Genomic DNA, 24,257 nt, shown 5'->3' on the forward strand with positions numbered 1-24,257 from the left:
CATTAACTCTGCATTGTTAAAGATGGACAGAAAGGGGGACAGAAAGAATGAGGGAGGAGGGAGGAAAGGAAGGAAGCCACTCCTCACACTATATGTACATACACAGTCTGAAGAACAAACAGAAGTTTGTGCCTGAGCTGGTCATGTACTTGCTTAGCATGCAAAGGCCTCTGGGTTCAATCCCTAGAGGCACAACAAAAGACTTGCATCTACTATTGCTTTGAAAAAGGATGAGCTAAAGGTAAAGGTAATACTTTTCTACAGGAGGATATTCTCTATACTAGTTAGCACTTAGAATATTCTTCTAAATCCTATAGTTTTTGAAAACTTTGTTTTGTTAGTTCTGAGGCTCAATCTCAAGGCTTTATGCTCTCATTCCTGGCTGGTACTCTACCGTTGAGCCACACCTTCTGTCTGTCTTTTTTGCAGGTTAATTGGACATGGGGTCTATCAGACTGGTTTCAAACCAAGATCCACTGATCTTAGCCTTTTTTAAATAGATATTTTTCATTGTAAAGATACTGTAGAGAGGGGTTACAGTTACATGAGTTGATCTTATCCTTTTGAGTAGCTAGGTTTACAGGTGTGAGCCTGTAAACCTAGTGTGTGAGCTTGGCCCAAACACTTTCGAATTGCTTCTCTAATAGCTGGCCTGATTTTTAGATTAAATAAACAGCTTAGTCTTAGAACAGCAAATTTCTCCCAAATAATCAGAGCAAAATGCCATAAGCATTTTGGCTAGTATATAATTTTTGTCTTCTTTTCTTACAGGTACTAGTTGACTAGAAAACTAATCTTATCTACTATCTCATAAAAAATTAACCTCTAAATAGTAAGCTATTATTATTATTTTCATTATTTTTACAGACGCTAAAAAGACAATAAAAATCAGTTCAGGGCTGGGAAGGTTGGCTCAGTGGTAGAGCACTTGCCTTGCATGCATGAGGCTCTAGGTTCGATTCCTCAGCACCACATAAGCAAAAAGAAAAAAGCCGGAAGTGGCACTGTGGCTCAAGTGGTAGAGCGCTAGTCTTGAGCTGAAGAGCTGAGGGACAGCGCCCAGGCCCAGAGTTCAGGTCCCACGACCGGACCTCCCCCCGCCCCCCAAAAAATCAGTTCAAATTTGCTTACTCAGTTGAGCTTCATGTTGAGGACTTTGGTGCTGGCATTGTTGAGATCGCCTATAAATTGTTTCTCCTGCTTTGAGGGCCTGTTTAAATAACCTTTCAGCATCTACAATAGTTGTTGCTTCTTCCTCAGCCAGTAGAACATATGCAGTGGCACAACTATGAAGAAAGCAAGTAAGATAATTTTAAGTACAATGGTAAAGCAAGTATTTCTCTTGGATTATATCCCTTTAGTCTATACCATGTTTCCCCTAGCCTCACCTACACTTTTCCTCTTTGATGAAAAAAAAAATCTTCATTAAATATTTTAATACATTAAGAGGCACCCTGGTATATGCATTATGTTTAAGACCATAATTCTGCACTCTCATCTTTCTCTTCTACCGTTTATTTTCTCTTTTTTTCTATGTGCATTCTCTGACACATTGTCCTATGTTTTCTTATGGGGAAGAGGAGATAAACGAAGACATAAACAGAAGTGTCTGAATGTTCAATCCTCAGAATCCCCATGCCTCAAAAGAAAAATACTATTTAAAAAGTAGTTCCAGGGACCAAATACTCCAGGGGTAATACCTGCTCTCAGGCACTATATACTTTGCAGTATTTATCTCATGTGGACAGCTATAGGACAAAGTAAAGGCTGGGGAAAATTCCTTGGCTCACTAGGAACCTTTCATATCAGAAACATATTCCTGGACCTAGGTCTTTACTACAAAACTGAATGTTCCTTTTGTATGTGACCCCATCCTCACTTTGAGACTCATCCATAATAACATGAAGCATAATTTCTCTTAGTCTAAATTCCAGTCCTTCTTCCTATAGCCTACTCATACCCCTCACATCCATGTTTATTCAAAGTTTTCCTTCTCTTCACCTTACCAAAACGCTAAGATTTTTTTCTTTTCGTTTTTTAAAGTCAAACAGCTGGCTAATAAAATAAATTCATTCTTGGTTTTGGGGGGGGGAAAAACCTAAAAAAAACAGAACTGTCCTTTGCATTCCCAGAAATAACAAGCACATTTGTTATTGTTCTTCGTTCTGACTATCCAGCCTAGATTTTCCAGTACTCTAATTGGTAGCCACATACAGCTACTGAGCACTTGAAATGTGGTTAGTGTGAATTGAAATGTGATGTAAGTGTACACCAAACTTTCAACACTGAGAAAATATAAAATACTTCATTAATAGTTTTTAAAAATATTGTATGCCAAAATGTTTTAAAAGTTTGAATGTCTAAATAAGCATTCATATTCTTTTTTACTTTTTAAATGTGGGTACTAGAAATTTTGTTGTCGTTAGTTGTGGGGCTTAAAACTAGCACTCTATCACTTGAGCCACAGTGCCACTTCCGGTTTCTTAGAGGTAATTGGAGATATAAGTCTCAGGGGGACTTTTCTGCCAGGGCTGACTTCAGACTCAGATCTTGGTCATGAGTAGCTAGGATTATAGGTGTGTACCACCAGTACCAGGTGAAAATTTTAATTTTCATGTATTTTATACATTATAATTCATTTGAATAGCAGCCCTTTTTCTGCTTTAGTTATTTTTCAGGTAAGGTCTTGAATTTTTGCTGGGGCTGGCCTCACACTACAATCTTCATTCCTACCTATGGTTTTCCCTCATAGCTGGGACCATGAGTGCATGTACCATGCCTCCTTTATTAATAGTCATTTTTGTCCATGCTGGCCTTGAACCATGATCTTTCCCATCTCTGCCTTCTGAGTGGCTGAATTACAAGCATAAGCTACTGAGCCTAGTCTTAGTCAATGCTTTTTAGAGTTCTCTATTCTACCATTTTGCTCTACCTTAAGATGGTCTTCTTAATAAGGACAGGAGACTTTCAAGGGAAAACTCTAAATTCACATTATTCTGGAAGCATTCATTAAGCCATCTCAACTGGGCATATATTTTTACTCTTGACATTTATTTAGTGGGTAATAGACTTAATTGATATGAACATTTACTGACTCAAAATTTTGTATTTTTTTTGTCTCAAGACATAAAGCGGACACAGTGCTATAAAAATGAAGACAAAAGTTGTGAGAGCTATATTTGATTTATTTTTAATCTTCTAAGCCTTCAAGCCCATTAGCAACTAAAGTTCTCAAGACTGAATAAATGCTTTCAATGAGTGATTTAAATGAAAAAAAATTAAAACAATGGCCTAAGTATTTTAGTAGACTTTTAACTATCCAGTCTTATCACCAATAATCAATATTACCCAAATTAAAAGGAATTTCTAAGATGTGCCTACTCAAAAACATATACATGTTTACAACTTTAGAAGCAAAATACAAATGTCCAATGAATGCTGCAAATTTTATTCTTAGTATGCAGAAAAGGAAAGGGGACTGTTAAGACTCTACGTGTTTTAGGAGTAGAAAAAAGGAAATATAAAAGCATTTTCCTGTGTTTCCTTTAAAATAAACTTATTTTCCATATATTTCAAACTTACTCATTGTTTAATTCTAAAGCTTGATAGGCTGCTTTGATGCGAGCTGGAGGATTTCTTTCCCTCCATGCCTTCTGCATAACTGTAGGAAAAATATTACAAAAAGTGGATGAGATGATAAACATAAATAATAATCTTATGCAAATTGTATGAAGAATGTTCTAGAGGAGCAACTAAAACCTTAAATAACATGTTCATAAACATATGAAACAAGAAACTGAGTTACTAGCTTACATTAATTGTATGAGAAATTTACACTAAATTTGGAAAGTTTTCATATAGTAAAAAAATTCTATGATTTATATGAATAACAGCATGTAAGGAACTTAACTATTATAACATTATTACATATAAACATATGTATATATAAGTGCATGTTAAAATTAAGTTTGAGTAATACATTAGATTATAATCAATATGGTTCTACTTTTTACCATTATGAAAGATTCTATGGAACTGTTAGAAATATACAAAAACTTAAAAACAAAGTCTTTGCTCAATGATTCACTATAGAAAGATATCTAAATTATATGTTGTATGAAAACTGGAAAGGGAAAACAAACTAATTAGAAATACTGTACATTTCTGGGAAATGTCAGCTTTGCCAGAACTTAATAAAAGCCTTGAGTTAGGATTTCTCTGGAAATACAGTACTAGTTTTGCTACCATTTGCTGTACCACAATTAAGATATCACTATAAGTGCTAAGATTCTTGTAAGTTAAATGAACAAACAAGTAAACAACGTAGATTTCTAAATCTAAAGTAGATTTCTAAGTCTGCCTATTTTAAGTTTGATGAGAAAAATAAAGAACCTATGAGTGTTGATTTTGGAACAAAACCTACAACTCTTCAGAAAGAATAATGTGGAAAATGAGTTTTCCTTTGGAAACGAAATATTAGTCTTGGCTTAGAAAAGGAGACAATATATTCCACTGTGAAACAAAACTATATTTCTCATATCAAACATGTCACCAGTTAGCTGATAGCTAGTGCTTCCTAAACTTGACAAATTGATGCAAGTCAGCGCTCATTTGATACTGACCAAGTAGAGAACATCATTCTGTGAAAATTCTAAAATACCAAAATGAAGTATATTAGGATTTGAAATTTTTGATGAGTCTCTTTTCTTTAAGCTACATGATATTTAGAAATAAAACTTTAATGCTGAATCTTAACCAACATTTTATTGGGTATTCTGCTATATTAGATATGTATCACACTTTTTGAAACCATTTTCCTTTTGATGGAATGCTTTCCTGCTATAAAAATATTGTAACATTCTTTCTGTAACCATTTTCCTTTTGATGGAATGCTTTCCTGCTATAAAAATATTACAACAATCTTTCTGTGCCTTTGTCTATCTTGTTATAGTTGATAAAATACTTCCTTTCTAGAACAACAGTTCCAGTTGGTTAAAATATATGTACCTTTTAAAAGACCTTGGATATATGCACCCAAACTCCTCAATATTCATTTGTACTGTTGAGGTATCAGAGAGTGACAGTATTTCTACTTTCTTACCAATATATTATAGGTTGAATGCCCCTAATCCTTATCCAAAATCTGAAATGCTCCAAAAGCTAAAACATAAAACTACAAATAGAGAATTCCACACTTGACTTCACGTGATGGATTGTAGTCAAAACACAGGCACACTAAGAATATTATATAAAACTACCTTCATCTATTTATATAAAGTATATATGAAGCATATGTGAATTCTGTGCTTAAATTTGGGCTGCATCTCCAAGATATCTCATTTTCAAAATTAAATATTCTCAAAATTGAAAAAATCTGAACTCTAAAATACTTCTAGTCACAACTGTTCCATACTCAATTTGTATGATCAAGTCTTTTAATACATGAAGGCAATCTCATTTTCATTTGTTTCAATTTCTAGTGATGTTATATAAACCCTTTGTAGGTACCTTTTCTTATTCTTATGTTTTCATATACTCTATCCAATCTTTCAAGACTATTCTTCACAATCAAGGCAGCCCTAAGCCTAAAAGAAAGGCGGAAATAAAGTTGAGGAAGAAAAATGAATTTTTTTTTCTAAAATAAGGCCTAGGAATAATTTAAAGCAAACTGCTGATTTACTAATCAATTTTCTAAGAGCTCATGATATACCTAAAATAATTAACACAAGCAATTAGCAAGTTGCTCGTTTATCTTTTAAGTTAAACAATATTTAACAAAAGAGAACAGCAGAAATCACCACATCAGGGATCACAAATGTAAATGCCTACAAAAGCTAAGCAGGAAACACAAAAGAACTAAAAACACATGCACAACTTAACTCTCTCTGATTTCTACAAAGTTGTCTTTCCTACTTTCCAATTAAAGGTGTAAATTTAGATTTTAATGTGAAATCTCTCGACTTGTTTTCTTTTTGAGACAGGTTATCATCCTATTGCCTAGGCTGATGCTGAACTCCTGGACCAAGTGTATATCCCACTCCAGCCTCCCCAGTGGACTCCAGGTATATACCATTTCCTCAGGATCCTGATTTTTAAATGTTAAAAAGAAAAACAAAAGTTTAAATATTCTTTTTGGCTGGCCCTTGAGAGTAAGTTTGTTCTTTGACTTAGAAAAATCAGTAAAATAACAAAAATCTAATAATGTAATGGATGGTTATAAATCAAGGGATATGTGCCATCTCTCTCTCTCTCTCTCTCTCTCTCTCACACACACACACACACACACACACACACACACACACACGCCATTGCCTTTTTTTTAGTATAAAGCTGCTAATATAAAGTATTGTGTCGGGCTGGGAATGTGGCTTAGTGGTACAGTGCTTACCTAGCATGCATGAAGCCCTGGGTTTGATTCCTCAGTACCACATAAACAGAAAAGGCCAGAAGTGGTACTGTAGCTCAAGTGGTAGAGTGCTAGTCTTAAGCAAAAAAAGAAGCTCAAGGACAGTGCCCAGGTCCTGAGTTCAAGCCCCAGGACTGGCCAAAATAAAAAAGTATTGCCTTTATGTGAAATGTCTGAAAGGATCAAGATGGGACAATCCATTTCTGAATTGTCATTCAACAAATAAAAGTCTGTCCTTGAGTTCAATCTTTAACTGGATTATACATACCTTTGGACATACATGAAACCTTTTCAAGGACCAAAAAGGCACACATAGATTTAAGGGAATCAATTTCTAAAGCCTTGACTTTATTCAACTCTTTCTGACTTTTTGCTAGAATTGATTTACCTGAAGAATATTCCTCTGATCAATGTGTTTGCAAAGTAGTTTTCCTTTCCTACGTATCCACAATCCCTATATCCCTCCTCTGAGAGACATATATACACACCCTTCTATTCTACAAAAGATTTGCTTCCTAACCCTTCAGAATTTTTCTAAGACACATTGCCCTATAATATAAAAAAGGACAATGGAGTTTGGGGGTAGCTTTTGTTTGTTTATTTAAACAGGCCTGGGCTCTAGAGCCTCCTTAGAATCCCAAGTGCTGGGATTACAAGTCAAATATCAGCAGTAGATAGCGATTGTAAATCAATGTACCATATTAAAGGGATTCCTGACTCTTACTCATTTATTTGAACAGTGGAACTTGCCAGTAAGCAAGAGAGTATTCTGGCTCCTGGATGCTTCAAATCAGGGAGTGATAACACTTCTATTAGTTCCATTAGTACCCATACCCAACTACTATTAAAAAATGCATTACTCCTAATGTTAAAAGTATCCTTTACAAAAAGGCAAAGGGCACATTAGTAAGAAATAATAAATATAAGAGCCTTCTTTTGGGTAAGTGATAAGCTCTAGGCAGAGCTTCAACATTTGTCTTTCTATTTTAAAAGGTGAATTGAAGCACCTTTCTTTGACATTAGTTCACAGATGAACTATTTCTGGTATTTTATACTTTGAAGAAAATTCGGCAACATAGTAAAAAAAAAAAAAGGTGAATTGAGTATAGTTGGCTGTCATGGAGATGCATGTAAGAATATTTGAAATGAAAAACAAAGTCAACATTTTCTGTCAGAAAACAAGTATAATTTGCTTGATAGTACTGACAATGAAGGCACCCAATTAGGTTACATGAAAGACATATTCTTAAATTTAAACTGCTAAGTAAGTAGCTTCAAGGATTTGACAAAAATGTAATTAAATATGTTTAACTCAATTTAAATATTACATAATGTTCATATGTTTCTCCATTGCTATATGGACTTTTATGTTATTTACCAGTTAAAATAAATTAACTTCCACTAAAAACAACAACAATAAAAAATTTAAGATATAACATTTCGAATTGTATGGTCAAATGAATTTTAAACTTCATAATTTTATATAAAATGTTATTGTAGGAAAGTCTGCAAGTTTGATAAAAGACTCTCAAATAAAAATATTTTATAAAATTATACTAGGGTGCAGAATAGATGAACATTTAAGAAAAAGGATCTCTAGGCTGGGAAGAGTAGTGCATTCCTGGAATCCCACCATTAACGAAAGTTCTTGAATTTGAGGCCAGTCTAAGACAGGCCACATAGAAAGACTCCTAACGAAAAAAAAAGCAAGCAGCAAACAAAGCAAACCAATCAACCAAAGGAACTTAAAATTTTACTATTGTAAAAGGGTATTTATTTATATAGTTTTCAATGGATAATGGTATGTGTCAAACTATTTGATAGCAGAGACTAGTGTGGTTCAACATTAGATTGTGGACCCATGTAGAGGCCCTGAGTTCAGTCCTAGCATATATACACACATACACAAACACAGAAAAAAACAGTCATGTGATTCCATAGTATACATTTAAATATAAGGTACAGTACTTAAAAAAATTCTATATTTTGCAATATGCCAAAAACCTATTTGTTGTAATCATTTAAGCTTATACTATCAACTTAAAAATGTGTGAAAGGATTCACAGATCTTCAAAAATATTTCAGAAGATACTCAAGCAAAAATGTTTTAAGATCACCTAGGAAAGCCAAAGGATCTATCTGAAAAGACTACTGATGGTTGTAATTTTATGAGGGAAATGAGACCTAATATGTAGTCATCTCAGTTGTTAAAGTTAACATACAATATTAATATTCTATTGCCAGTAATTTCCTTTACACATATATATTTTTTGTCAATACTGGGGTTTGAACTCAGGTTCTATGCTTGCTAGGTAGGTACTCATCATTTTAGCCATATCCCTCATCCTATATATATTTGTTATTAATATAAACATTAAGCATATAAACAAAAAGTAATTCTGTTTTTTCTCCTCTATTTGTAGCTGAACTTTTTTTTTTTGGGTCTGGTCATGGGGCCTGAACTCTGGGCCTGGGCGCTGTCCCTCAGCTCTTCAGCTCAAGGCTAGCGCTCTACCACTTGAACCACAGTGCCACTTCTGGCTTTTTTCTTTTTGTTTATGTGGTGCTGAAGAATCGAACCCAGGGCCACATGCATGCAAGGCAAGTGCTCTACCACTGAGCCACCTTCCCAGCCCCTGTAGCTGAACATTTTATGTAAGATCTCTAGACTTCTTCATAGATCTCTAGACTTCTTGCTACTATCTACACTTAATACATTTAATACAGCAAAGATGTATCACATTGAACTGATTTTTAATGCTAAGAAACTGACTTTTTCAGACCCATATTAGTAATTTTCTTTATCAATCAAGAGAAGCAGCAGTCATATGATGGTTAAAAAAAAAAACTTGAGCTTGAAACCCAGTCTTACCATTAAGTAGCTATTGGACTCAGGGCAGTCCCTTTATTTTTAAAATGGGCTGGTAATAGTATTTACTTCATAAAATGATTTTAAAAAATCAAGCCAATACATCTTTGAATATCTAATTCCTAATAAATATTTGCCAACTGCTAGCTATCAGTGAAATTGTTTAGGACATGTGTGACACCAATGTCATTTATTTATACATACTTTTGTGTGTGTGTGTACTGGCCTGAGCTTGACCCCAGGGCTGGTGCTCTACCATTTGAGCCATAACTCCACTTCCAATGTTTTGCTAGTTAATTGGAAATAAGAGTCTTGTAGACTTTCCTGCCTGGGCCGGTCTTGAGCCACAATTCTCAAATCTCACATTCCTGAGCAGCTAGAATTATAAGTGTGAGCTACTAGCACCTGGCTCACTCATATATACTTTTAACAAAGAAAGAATGAATATTATTTATAGTATGACAAACAATGTGCTATATGACAGGGATGCAAAAATGAAAAGAATATATTCCTGATCTATAAAAGGCTTCATATTCTGTTAGAGAAGATAAACATAAAAGCAAAAATGTGATAACATTAACAAATGAATGCTGTTGGCTGAATTAATAAATCAGTATTAATTTATAAGATTTACACTAAGTACTGTAGTACTAAAGACCAAAGTGCTCAACTCCGACAGAATAGCCAAGAGAAGGCTACTTTAGAGAAATTGATTTTTAATTTGGATATTGAAGTATAAAATGTAACTCATCAGATAGATAAGGAAAGTGAGGGCATTAATAGTAGAACTTATGAAAACATCTATCTTGAAGCCCATAAGTTTCAACACTTGCTTCTCAGGGCTTAACTATGTATGCTAGGCAAGCCCTCTATCATTGAGCCACATCTCAGTCCTCAATACTCTGTCACAGAGAAAAGCTTATGGAGAACTAAATGTAAACATTTCTTTATATATATTTTATCTTATAATGTTTCTTATATCTTATAACTTATGTCTTATAATATTTTTATCTCATAACAAAATATATTTTATAGTTTTCCACATGCCATTCCTTAATTTATACACTCTCTTATTCTTTTATGTGTAATTTTTATGTATACTTGAACTGGTTGATCTACAAGGCTTTTTTATCTGAAATGTATCTACATAATAAAAGAAGAAGAAGGGGCTGGGAAGGTGGCTCAGTGGTAGAGTGCTTGCCTTGCATGCATGAGGCCCTGGGTTCGATTCCTCAGCACCACATAAGCAAAAAGAAAAAAGCTGGAAGTGATGCTGTGGCTCTAATGGTAGAGTGCTAGCCTTGAGCTGAAGAGCTGAGGGACAGCGCCCAGGCCCAGAGTTCAGGCCCTACGACCGGACCCAAAAAAATAAATAAAAGAAGAAGAATATTTGAAAATCTCATAAGAATGTATTAACCTAGTTTATAATCATATTTAATTTTAATTTGAGTTTGTCAGTAATGTAAATTCCAGATATATAGGCACATACTTATAACGTCAGAGACCCTATCTGAAAAATAACTAAATTAAAAAGGACTGAGGAGCCAGGTGCCCATTGATCACGCCTGTAATCCTAGTTACTCGGGCTGAGATCTGAGGATTGTGGTTTGAAGCTACACTGAGAAAGTCTATGTGACTCTTACCTCCAATAAATAATGCATACATACATACATAAATGGGCCAAGGTTATGGCTGCCTACCAAACATAACCCTAAGTTCAAACCCCAGTACTATAACAGTAATAATGCTGCTGCTGGTGATATTGATGATGTAAAAAATTCTAAGCCAAGTGTATTATAATAACACTAAAAAACTTTTTCATAGTCATTGTGTACACCATGAACCAAAAAAATACATACCTGTGTCTGAAGGACGTAAAAAATCAGTATCACAAGTGAAAAATGTCTGATGGTCCTGTGCTGACAAGTTCATATCATAGTAGGTAAGTGGCTCTTTACCAGTCACCCAAGTGTATCTTTACCAAAACATAAGAAAATGTTTAAATTGTGCATAAGAGAACATCTTTCTATTTAAAAAGACAGTAAACCCCAAAAACATGACTGAAAATTCTATTTCAGAGTGTTCTTAAAGCTTATTATACTCAATAATATCAAAAGATATAAGCTATACAAACTATCATGAGGTGATAAAATACCCAAAACAACAAATAGAAAACAAATTATTCAATAAATAATACTTTAAAATTCAGACTTAAAGGAATTAAACAATTTGAGAAATACACACATATATATGTATATACATATATATCTTATTAAATGCTTGAATATATTCTCAATGAATTAGAATGAAATGCTAAAAGTAAAACTCAAGTATAGTGGCACACAGCTATAATCCTAGCAACTCAGAAGGCTGAGAGTTCAAGGCTAGCCTGAACTATGTGTCAAGAAAATAAAATGCTATCAAAACATAAAAAAAATTTGCAGACCATATTACAGTAAAAATTTAACTTTCTTATTCTTCTACCCTACAATGGATTAAGAAAAAGTTAAATTAACAACATTTATAAATGTCAAATCTCATTACTGTTATCCTTTAAAGAATTTCATCTGATCTTTTAATCATTAATCACTAAAAATTATGACTATATATATAGTACTTGCACAAAATACTGGATTTCTTTATAAATTTTGTGTATTTGTGCATGTATGTTTGCACTGGTATTTCGGCTTGAACTCAGGATCTGAGTTCAAGCCGATTTATTTTTGTTAACCTGAATTATTTTTGTTAATCCTGGTGCTTGAATTCTGGGCCTATCCCTAAGCTCCTTTAGCTCAAGGCTAGTGCTCTACCACTTGAGCCACAGCATCACTTCCAGCTCTCTCTGTGATTAATTGGAGATGAAAGTTTCAGGACTTTCTTGCCCAGGCTGGCTTCAAACTGTGATCCTCAAATCTCAGCCTCCTAAGTAGCTAGTGATCCACTGGTGCCCAGCTCTCTTAGCTTTTTAAGCAAGGCTAGCACTATACTATTTGAGTACCACCCTTTTCTTTTTGTTGGTTAACTGGAGATAAAAATCTCTCAGATTTGTCTATTAGGGCTGGCTTTGAACCAGGAACCTCAGATCTCAGCCTCCTAATTAAGATTACAGGTAAAAGCCACAGGATCCTGGCTAGAATTTTACTCTTATCTATCAAATTGATGAAAACATATTATTAAGGATGAAATGAGATATATATTGCACACTATTGGTATAAATGTAAATTAGCACTGTAAACACTTGGTATCCACATGTTTACAAGGAAAATGCCCTTGAGGAAAAAAGCAAAGCATGCTCAGGATGTAGAGTGCAATAATGTACTGACGATGCTTAATTCATTTATCTCATAATGCCACCCAACTTCTGTGGAAGGCATGCTGCCTTTGAACAAATTTTTCTTTTTTCTTTTTTTTCCTACTTTCTCACTTCAACTAAGAGCATTCATTTTTACCTTGCTTTGGGGCACCATATGCTATTATGGAAGGCGTATTTCCATAAAATCAAGGACGGGAAATACCCAGAAAGAATGAGATAAATAGAACTAGCAATAACATAGGACTTACTGAGAGCTTCTCTACATAAAATGGGTCGTATAAGGCACATACAGGAATTTACAAATTTTGTTTCCACAATTTCTTTTCAGATTTTTTTATGTGTGGGTGTGCTGGTATTAAACTCAGGACAGGATCACACACTCTTGCTTGGCTTTTTTTGCTCAAGGCTAACTCTACCACTTGAGCCACAGCTGCACTTCTGTCTTTTTGGTGATTAATTAGAGATAAGTCTCACTGACTTTGCTGCCAGAGCTAGCCTCAAACTATGATCCTCAGATCTCAGCCTCCTCCTGTACTGAGGATTACAAGTGTAATCCACTAGTGGTTGGCCTCTTTTGATATTTTTATTTATTTTTTTCCTGGCTTGGTGAGAACTACAAGTAATAAATCCACAAATAAGGTATGTTTACTATATTTATAATTCTCTTTCTAGTAATCTATTAGGTAATAGCTATCAAGAGTCTTAAAACAGTCATACCTAGGTGGGAGATAAGCATATGAAATTCTATTATACTACTATTCCTACTTTTATTTTTTTAATTTCCACAATAGTATTTTTTTTTAAATAAAAGGAAAGCCTAGAGTCAATGGCTCATGCCTATAATCCCAGCTACTTGGGAGCTAGAGATCTGAGGATTATGGTTCAAAACCAGCCCACGCAGAAAATCTATGAGACTCTTCTCTCCAATTAACCAACAAAAAGCCAGAAGGGGGAGTTGTGACTCAAGTGGTAGAATGCTAGTATTGAGGAAAAAAAGATAAGATTACAGCACCCAGGTCCTAAGTTCAAGCTCCAGTACTGGCACATACATGTACACACATGTACATATACACACACAGATAAAGGAAGAAAATTACTTGTTTATATCCTTTGACTTAGAAATTTAAATGTTAGAAATCAGCTGAAAAGAAACAATTATATATTTATGACTACATTTTTTTTGGTCAATCATGGGGCTTAAACTCTGGGCCTAGGTGCTGTCCCTCAGCTCTTCAGGTAAAAGCTAGTGCTCTATGGCTTGAGCCACAGTGCCAATCACTTCCAGTTTTCTGTTGATTAACTGGAGATAAGAATCTAACAGACGGGGCTGGGAAGGTGGCTCAGTGGTAAAGCGCTTGCCTTGCATGCTTGAGGACCTGGGTTCGATTCCTCAGTATCCATAAGCAAAAAAAAAAAAAGGCCGGAAGTAGCGTTGTGGCTCAAAGTGCCAGAGCGCTAGCCTTGAGCTGAAGAGCTGAGGGGCAGCGCTCAGGCTCAGAGTTCAGGCCCACGAAAAACAAAACAAAAGACTCTAACAGACTTTCCTGCCCAGGCTGGCTTTGAACCACGGTCCTCAGATCTCAGCTTCCTGAGTAGCTGAGATTACAGGCATGAGCCACTGACACCAAGCTATGACTATTATATAAACTATCCATTTAGTATAAATGTTAACCGTGAAATAATAATCTTAGTAACTGTATGGAAGGGATGTAGGCAAACTATGATATGAAAGAATGTAGTATAACCATTAAATATAGTACAATAATTAAAAATCACATTTTTTTACTAGGAGGCTAATGTGGGATGATCATGAGATATAGGAAATCCTAGGCTATATAGTAAGACCTGATTCCTTTGACTCATGCCTATAATCCTAGCTACTCAGGAGGTTGAGATCTGAGGATCATGGTTCAAACCCAGAACCAGCAGGAAAATCTGTGACTCTTTTCTCCAATTAATTACCAAAAAGCCTTAAGTGGAGCCATGACTCAAATGGCGGCCTATCTTCCAGCCATGATCATCAAATCTCAGCCTCCTGAGTAGCACCACCAGTACCCAGCTTATTTGAAAATACTTTTTTGACATTTGGTGGTGCATGACTATCAACTCTGTACTCTAGAGGCTAAGGCAGGAGATTCACAAGTGAGTTCAAGGCCAATCTGTGCTACATAGTAAGACCTGGATGGACACACACATACACCCACACACAATTTTTATAGTACTTTGACTCAGAGACAGGTGCCATATTTACACCAAAAGAAAAATATATTACCTCCTATATTCTGCTCCTCTGAATAGGTTTAGAGGATTTCTCCATACCTTGCATTCTGAAAAACAATGAGGGAAAGAAGTAAAACATAAAATTTAATCATATGATTTAAATCTTTATTTAACCAATATTTATTGTCAGCCTACTATGTGCTAAGCAGTGCTAGCCATAGTGTTACAAATTTGAACAAAGCATAAAGTATCCTCTCAAAAGGTATAGAATTAAATCTAGTTTTTCTTATTTCTGTCTCTATAGCATTTTATTCATAAATCAGTTATAACATTTACTATAGTGCAAAGTGGTTATATCTTTAGTTTTTAGTTTTCCCTCAACTATGATCTCCTAAAATGATGTTAATTCTTGTATTCTTGGAGTCTACCACAGCACCTGAAATGACTTTTTAAATTTCATTATATACAGAATGAAAGTCAATCATGAAAACAATGAGCTGAACTGTGTAACAAGTACTGTAACAGAGATTACTTCTATTCTAAGATGCAAAAAAGTGATGAGTTTTTTCTCTTAGAAATCAAGGAAGGCTTACAGAGGAGGTAAAATATGAGCTGACACAGAATTACTATAAAAGATGAGTATGCCAGCCTAGGAAGCAGGAAATAGCATAAAACTGCTTAGTACATTTAGGCTAGTAAATGGGTATGGAGGAAGTAAGATGGAAAACTAAATAATGTTAAAAAATAGACTTTGAGAAATTGCTAAAGGAGCTTATCTACCATATTATAGAGTTTAGATATTATCCTTAGTCTATCAGAAGCCATCAAAAATGTATAAATAAAAAAACTGGGACTTAATAAGACAAAAGAGCTGGGTACAAACTTAAGTGGTAAGTATGCTTGCTTAGTCATCTGCAGCTTGCCTAAAGAGCTGGGTACAAGCTTAAATGAGTGCTTGCCTAAAGTACAAGGCCTTGAGTTGAGTTCGCAGTACAAAGAGGGGTGGGGAGGAGGAGGGAAGAAAAGAGAAAAGAAAAATATTATTCATTTATGCACTCCTGCAGGATAATCCCATTCCCACACATCCTAGTCATTCAGGGCTCCAATTAAACAGTACTTCCTCAGGAACTTTGCCTGACATCATCAAAAAAAGTATTAGCAGTTGAACTCCAACATTCTTTTTCTACTAAATTATCCTAACTCTATTGGTTGTGTTCATTTAGCAATTAAGAAATTATGGGAATCCTATAGAATTAATTCCTTTGTAACATTACTGCATTTAGGAGAGGGATGCCAGGATTACAACCAGAGCCTCAAACATGCTACTTACCACTGAGCTACCCCCAGTCCCTATTATGGTATCATTATTACCTACAGAAAATAAGAGGAACAATAATCCAAAAATATAATATAAATGATAAATACAATACACATTTCAATTATTTGAAAGTAATTATTTTTATTTAAAAACTTCGTTTTCCTAATTATATATCATTATTAAGATTTGCTTTTTATACTGGATATATTATAAGGAAACATACAGAAAATAAAAATATTGAGTTTGGCCAAATCTCAATCTTTTTTCCTACTTCAATCTCTTGGTAGAGATAGCTAATGTCTCAGATTTCCGCTTTATCAGAAATAATGTCCCCTGATTGACTGCTGTACATATATGCACTGAGGGAAATATTTTGATTTCTACTCTCCCTTACAGCCTATTAGTGGCCATTTGACAAATGTCTGACTAGTGATAAGTTAAATTAAATAGTATGTAACATATCTCAAAGTATCCTGTTGCCTATTGAGGTGTGGGGACAGGTAAAGGAATATCCTGGCCCTCTCTTCTTCCTGCTGAACAGAAAGTAGATAAGAAGGCATTAACACTAGAGAAAGTATGTTGGATCACAGGTAAAAAACTGCATTGTGAAATGGCAAGCTAATAGAAGGGGTCTGTGTCTCTGATGATCAGTGCTCTCCATACCAGTATGGATCAATTATATTAACAAGAAAGATAAAAGTTCTTCCTGTGTTTTAGTCTGGAATGTTATAATAACTAAATGCTATAATTGAGTGGCTTATATTTTTTATAGTGGAGGCTTACGGTGATGCTGAGGATTACATTTTTGGTTTATAGATGGCATCTTCTTGGCAAATTCTTACAGGGTGCAAGGGGTAAACAGTTTGCTGGAGTCATTTTTATAAAGTCACTAATCTCATTCATGAGGATTCCATTCTTACAATCTGATCACCTCCCAAAGGCCCTAAAATAATTTCATATTAATCAGCTTGATAATTAGGGTTCAACATACAAATGAGGTATAGCACTCTGTTGCTAAGGATTTTCTGTTGTCCAGGATTTTCTGTCATCCATAGCCAAACTCAATCTTTACACAACTCAGAAAACACATTGGAAACTAGTCACCTGAGAAGTTCTGTCTGCTGTTTTCACCTTCTCTATTGCTAGAAGGGGCACCTGGCTCTGAAATGCTGCTTTCTGTGCCTCCCATCAGTGGTCGCAAATGGCTTATTGATACTTGCTCAATAAAAGATGTGCCATGTTTATGGAAGTACCACCATTCAAATATCTATGAAAAAGACAAAAACATGTTTTACTGGAAATTATAAACTCAAATTAAAACATTCAAATAATTCCTTTTAATTAAATCTGTTGAAATTGTTTCAAGAAGATGGGAGTGGAGTTAGGAAGAATGATAGAAAGGGTGAATTTGATTAGATTATACAAATGTGTGGAAATGTCACAATGAACTCCTCCTTGTTAAATTCAATACTTTAAATGCATAGTCTTCCCTCCTTGCTAAAAACAAACAAAAAACCCAAAAAAATGCCTTGTAAAAAATGACTTTCTTATAGGTTTGTCATGAAATTTAGATATGTTTACACAATATTTATACTTGTAATGAAACAAAAATAATGTATTTTATCTATAAATATGTCATTATGTAAATTGTGGGTAGGGACAGGAGAGAAAAATGGGGGAAGATGAAGGAAGGAATGACACTGTACTCATAAACTGCTTTATGGAATTGTAACTCTTTGTACAATTATTTAACATAACAACAAAAACTATGACACATTGCTATTTTATCTGTAGCATAATTTAGTGTTCTCCCACAGCTCCATTCTGGCTTTTTTCTTCTGGGGGGACGTAGTTAATTAGGGATAAGAGTTTCATGGATTCCTGCCTGGGGTAGTATCGATCTTAGCTGCCTCCTAGGATTACAGGTACGCCTGGCTGAGCCTCAGTGTTTTTTTTTTTTTGGGTCCAGTCATGGGGCCTGAACTCTGGGCCTGGGCGCTGTCCCTCAGCTCTTCAGCTCAAGGCTAGCACTCTACCACTTGAGCCACAACACCATTTCCGGCTTTTTTTTTCTGCTTATGTGGTGCTGAGGAATCGAACCCAGGGCCTCATGCATGCAAGGCAAGTACTCTACCACTGAGCCACCTTCCCAGCCCTTACTATAAATTTTAATACTGGATACTCCAACCTCCTCTACTTCCTATGCCTGACTTGTACAAGCTACTTTCTTAGGGACGTTTCCTGACTCCATAGAACAGGATATGAAGCTGTGTTACACACTTCTACTAGGTTGTTCTCCCCCCCCTCTCTCCCTCTCTCTCCCCCTCCTCCCTGTCCCCCCTTCCCCCCCCCTTTTTGCCAGTCCTGGGGTTTGAACTCAGGGCCTGAACACTGTCCATAAGCTTCTTTTTGCTCTGTTAGCACTCTACCACTTGAGCCATAGCACCACTTCCAGCTTTTTCTCTTTATGTGATGCTCAGGAATCAAACCCGGGGCTTTGTTGCATGCTAGGTAAGCACTCTACCACTAAGCCAGGTTCCCAGCCCAGATCTTCTTCTTTTATTGTAAATTTTCACTTAAAATAATTACTTCTATTTCCCAGGACTCCAAGCAAATCCCATGGCTAGCTATGAACTGCAATCTTGAGGTCTCAGTCTCCTAAGTAGCCAGGATGACAGGTATGAGCCATTAGCACCAAGCAACAACTTTATATAATCACAGAGCATAACATACACATATAAAACAGTAGTTTTCAAATCTTTAGGAATGTTATTTTGGCTTCAGTAAATAGCAGAATTAAATGCACTACATAGGTGCCAAATGTATAGATTCATTTTGTACTGCATTGGCTATAATATTTATAGGGAAATGAGAGAAAATAAAAATGCTGGTCTGTTTTTCTATTATGTCATTCGTTTATGTTCAATCTACAATAATTTCTCTTTCTACTCACTTTTTTTTGTGGGTCGTGGAGCCTCAACTCGGCTTGGGCACTGTCCCTCAACTCTTCTGCTCAAGGCTAACACTGCCACTTGAGCCACAGTGCCACTTCTGGCCTTTTCTGTTTATGTGGTGCTGAGGAATCAAACCCATGACCTCAGGCATGTAAGGCAAGCACTCTCTCACTGAGCCACCTTCCCAGTCCCTGCTCACTCTTGAGTCAATAAACTGTTAATCCCCACAATATGTGGTCATGTTTTGGCTTCTACTATGTTTTACTAATAAATACAAGAAGCTTTTAAAAAACAAAAAAACACACACAACCAGAAAAGACAAGATTTATATTGGGGAAAGCTTGGATAAAAAAACCTGGATAGGGCTGTGAAGGTGGCTCAGTGGTATAGCGCTTGCCTTGCATGCTTGAGGCCCTGGGTTCGATTCCTCAGCACCACATAAGAAAAAAGCCAGAAGTGGCGCTGTGGCTCAAGTGGTAGAGTGATAGCCTTGAGCTGAAGAGCTGAGGGACAGCGCCCAGGCCCAGAGTTCAGGCCCCAGGACCGGATCCCCCCAAAAAAACAAAAAAAACCCTGGATAGTGTCAAAGTGTATAATCACAAAGATAATAATAAACTGCTCTTCACTATATGAAGTGTGGGTGCTTTCTTTATAAACAAATATGAAATAAAGGCTTTTAAAACTCTTACATCAACTTCATAACAGGTAATAAATAATTGCTGATATTTATCAAATGCTATCTGTGTCAAGTCCTTTATATAGATTATGTCATTTAATTAACAACTTATTTAAATTCCAAATTTAAATGACTAGTTGTAGTTCAAATCATGTTACATTGCAGAGTTGGGTTTCTTTTTGTCTTTCCTGTGACACAGGCTGGCTATATAGCCCAGATTGGCCTTGAATTCAAAATCCTCTTGTCACTATGTGCTGATAGAATTGGGTTTCTTATTTTAGTTTGTTGATTTTGGAGTTTCTAATCTTTATATTAGATTGCTCTCCATATATATGTCAGTAACACATATCTGACTGTATTCCTTTATGTGAGTATATGTCAACAGGTTTGATGGTTCAGTTAGTAAAGAAATTAAAAAGATGTCCAGAGCTAGGCATGGAGGCACAGATGAGAAAATCCTTCAAAGCCACTGTAGGCTAAAAAGTGAAACTGTAGAAAAAAAAAAAAAGTCTGACACTAATACTATTATTTCTACTGAAGCTGTAGAGCACCACCTACAGATGAAAAAAAGAACAGAAAAATCTGTTGGCCATGGATGGCATAAATACTCCTTTAGATTTTTTTAATCTGTAGTAGGGGGCTGGGAAGGTGGCTCAGTGGTAGAGCGCTTGCCTTGCATGCCTGAGGCCCTGGGTTCAATTGAAAAAAGCCGGAAGTGGTGCTGTGGCTCAAGTGGTAGAGCGCTAGCCTTGAGCTGAAGAACTGAGGGACAGCGCCCAGGCCCAGAGTTCAGGCTCCACGACCAGACCCAAAAAAATAAAAAAATAAAAAATAAAAAAAAATAAATCTGTAGTAGGGAATTTTCCCAAAATATACAATAGGAAACACTAGATCTTAGGGATGATAGTAAGGATTATACAAAATTTTAATATTTTTATATTAAAATAATATCTCGCTAAAGGAAAAGCTGAATAACAGTTAACACATGTCATCTATTATGGGATTTCTCAGAGTAATAATAATTAAAATTCTTTTGTGTGTGTGTGTATGTGTATGCCAGTCGTGGGGCCAAAATTCTGAGCCTGGGAACTTTCCCTCAGCTCTTTAGCTCAAGCTCTTTTTCTGCTTATGTGCTGCTGAGGAATCGAACCCAGGGACTCATGCATGCAAGGCAAACACTCTACCACTGAGCCACCTTCCCAGCTCCTCAAAATTCTTTTAAATATTCACTGAACCATGTTCCATGTTACAAGACTTTATTAACATCATTTCATTATGTTCCCATATTGTGTGAGATGAATATTTTCTCATTACAGATGAGAAATGGGAGCTTGGAAAAACTATAGGGCAGACACATAAATTTTATTTTTCACAATATTTTAGTCATTTTCAGAAGCGGCATGTACCTCCCAGATCATCTTGTCCTCAAAGTAAATGAGAAATTTAACTTGTATACTGTTTTATTCTTTTTTTTTGTTATTAACGTAGGTATTTCAGGAATTAAGTTTGTAACACATCTTAACCCATATCTGACTATAATAAAACTTTCATACATTTCATATATGTACATGTGTATATATATATGTACTTATTCCTAATATACGATCTATGTGACAAGTACTGCCAATCTGTAAAAGTAGAGATTGTTTCCAAAATTATTTGACCAAGCAACTTTTTCCAAATACCAAACATATTTGGAAATGCTGATCCATATGTATTTGTAATTATTATAAATATACATAGGATCTTTAGATAAAAGCCAAAATGTAAATGAAGAAAATGGAAACTACTTACAAATATTAGTCCTGATATCAAAGAAGATGTTCCTGTAAGTGCCACATAGAATTTCGGTGTCAATGAATTTAAAAATCCTGTCACTGTTAAAAGAGAAAACATCACAGTTAAAAAAACACACACAAACTTAAAGAACTTAAATTACAATTATGTAGGTGTTTTTAATGCAGAGACAATGCAGAGACAAATAGTACAGGTGGTCCTTGACTTTATGATGAAATCATATCCTGATAAACCCAGGAAGATATGTTGAAAAACATGAAAAATGCACATGATACCTCTAGTCTTCCAAACATCATAATTTAGCAAATATAGACACTGTAGAGTATAGCTTGCTTACTCTCTAGATCCTGTGCCCAATGGAAGAGAGCAGCTCATTGCTGCTATTCAGTATTGGAGAAATTACACTGCTGAGCCAGGAAAAGATTAAAATTCAAAATTTCTGTGGAATGCATATGGCTTTTACACCATTTTAAAGTTCTAAATTTGAAATTCCTAAATCAGGAACTGTTTATAATAATATCTAGTATAAAATTCATTTGAAGAATTTTAAATTCTTTGAAAGGTTACTCTGACTTTCCATTATAGCATATATATATATATATATATGTATATATATATATATACATATACATATATATTCACAAGGTACGAAAGTGCCTCCAGTGGTAGTACAAGGCTGAGAATTCAAACCCCAGTACCACCCTACTAAAAACAAAACAAAAAACAAAACTGTATGTCCATATGTAAATGTATGATTCTATACTGATGATCACTTAAATAAGAAAAGAATCAAGGCAGGCACCAGTGGCTGATGCCTATACCCCTAGCAACTCTGGAGGCTAAGATCTCAGGACTGCAGTTTGAAGCCAGTCTGTGCAGGAAAGTCCATGAGACTCTTATCTCCAATTAATCACCTAAAAGGTAGATGTGCAGCTGTGGCTCAAGTGGCAGAGTGCTAGCCTTGTGCAAAAAATGATCAGGGACAGTGTCCAGGCTCCAAGATCAAGTGCCAGGACCAGCATGCATACACATACATACACACACACACACACACACACACACACACACACACACACATCAAAATGAGGTTTTAGCATGTGTGAAGCACTAGGTTCAATCTCCAACAAGGAGGGAAAATGCCAGAGTGAGGATAATTTAGTTTGCTCTTCAAGAGAAAATTTAAAAACTAAAGAACTTGCAAGTCACAAATTAGTCTATAAAGATAAGAAGTTAAACAAGCATACTTTTACAAAAGCAGTTTAAAACCATTCTGTAATGACTTTGGTGAAATACAAATCAATATTTTAAATTTGAGGGAAGCAAACAGTGTGTTTGGTAAATCAGCAAAATAGCTCAAAGAGAAAAGGCACAGAGCCCTGCATCTGAGTTACTGAAATCCTAGATCACATTCTTCACTTTAAATAATTGTCTCATGAATACTTTTTAAAACTGGTCTTGTGTATCACCTTAAGCAAAAAACTTATCATTACCATTTTCTGATGTAAAAAACATAAACCGAAAAAAGGAGTGCTAGAATATTTCTCAGAGTAGTTGTAAAGAATGATATAATGCAAGAAAAAATGTTGCTCTCTCCTAATGTTTCAAAGAGAGGGAGAAAAGAAAAGAATTGTGCTGGGAATGTGGCTCAAATGGTAGAGTATCTAACTAGCAAAGACAAGGTTCTGAGTTCAAATCTCAGTGCCACAAAAAAAAATCAGGCCAGATATGGTAGCTTACACCTATAATCCCAGCTACAAAAAGACGTAAGTAGGAAGATCATAGTCCAAAGCCAGCCTAGGCAAAAAGGCAAAAGCACAAGACCCTATCAGAAAAATAAGCTAGAAAGCAATAGAGGGTGGGAGATTAAGTGCTAGAGCATTTGTCTAGCAGTGTGAAGCCTGGAGTTCAAACTCCAGGAGCAGCAATGTTTATATGAAAGTCAGCTACTCTCATCTAAATGGTGCATCCAGTAGACTTGAGTAGAAAAATAAATAAGATTGTTGAGTGTGGTGGTGCATGTCTATAATCCCAGTACTTGGGAGGCTGAGGCAGGAAGATTTCAAGGTCAGACCCAGTCTGGGCTACATAGTGAGGCTCTACCTCAAAATTACCTAAATAAATAAAAATAAACGTTAAGCCTAATGCACATTTCAGCAAGCATGCAAACTATCAGTAAGCACTTTGTTTACCTGATATGGACACGAAATTAGCTCTTTAGAGTGTTTATATCTGAATTTATATGTATCTATCTTCTAATTTTTTTCAGAACATTATCTCAGTGTTTCATGTCACTTCATGGAATAGAAAATTGCCTTCCTCTCTAAAGTATTGACAAAGCCATCTCTTAATAGAAACATTTCCATCGTGTTCTAAATTTGCTGCTGAGTATGAATGAAATACAGTAACACGACATTGTAAGAGGCTCTGACGTCATCCACTGCATCCTGTCTACAACTGAAAAAAAAACTGTATTTGCAGAATCTACTGGGCTCAACACTTATTAAAAGTCTTTACTCGACTCTATGACAAGCGCTCCACAAAACAAACACACCGAGCTTCTCTCTCCTCTCTCTTTCCCTTCCCTGTACTGGTCTATTTTATCACTCAAGATAAAGCCTACAAGAACAGATAATAGTATTGCGAAAAAATAATATATTTTTTCTTTTTTATCAATTAACTATTTCCCAGGTATTTTTTTTAAACA

General features: G+C 35.4%; 1 protein-coding gene across 7 annotated transcripts in view; it reads right to left on the reverse strand.

Annotated features, from left to right (window-relative positions):
* The window catches only part of St7l (suppression of tumorigenicity 7 like), a 66,344-nt gene that overhangs the window by 40,304 nt on the left and 1,783 nt on the right, over positions 1–24,257 (reverse strand). For all 7 annotated transcript variants that reach the window (XM_013024692.1, XM_013024693.1, XM_013024696.1 and 4 more), the window contains exons 2-7: positions 21,551–21,633; positions 17,231–17,393; positions 14,861–14,915; positions 11,135–11,250; positions 3,583–3,661; positions 1,132–1,286 (exon numbers count right to left, since the gene is read on the reverse strand). In XM_013024692.1, the coding sequence (XP_012880146.1) occupies positions 1,132–1,286; positions 3,583–3,661; positions 11,135–11,250; positions 14,861–14,915; positions 17,231–17,393; positions 21,551–21,633 (651 nt within the window). The remainder of the gene's footprint in view (positions 1–1,131; positions 1,287–3,582; positions 3,662–11,134; positions 11,251–14,860; positions 14,916–17,230; positions 17,394–21,550; positions 21,634–24,257) is intronic.

This window comes from Dipodomys ordii, unplaced genomic scaffold (assembly GCF_000151885.1).
Source record: "Dipodomys ordii isolate 6190 unplaced genomic scaffold, Dord_2.0 Scaffold78, whole genome shotgun sequence".
NCBI lineage: Eukaryota > Metazoa > Chordata > Mammalia > Rodentia > Heteromyidae > Dipodomys > Dipodomys ordii.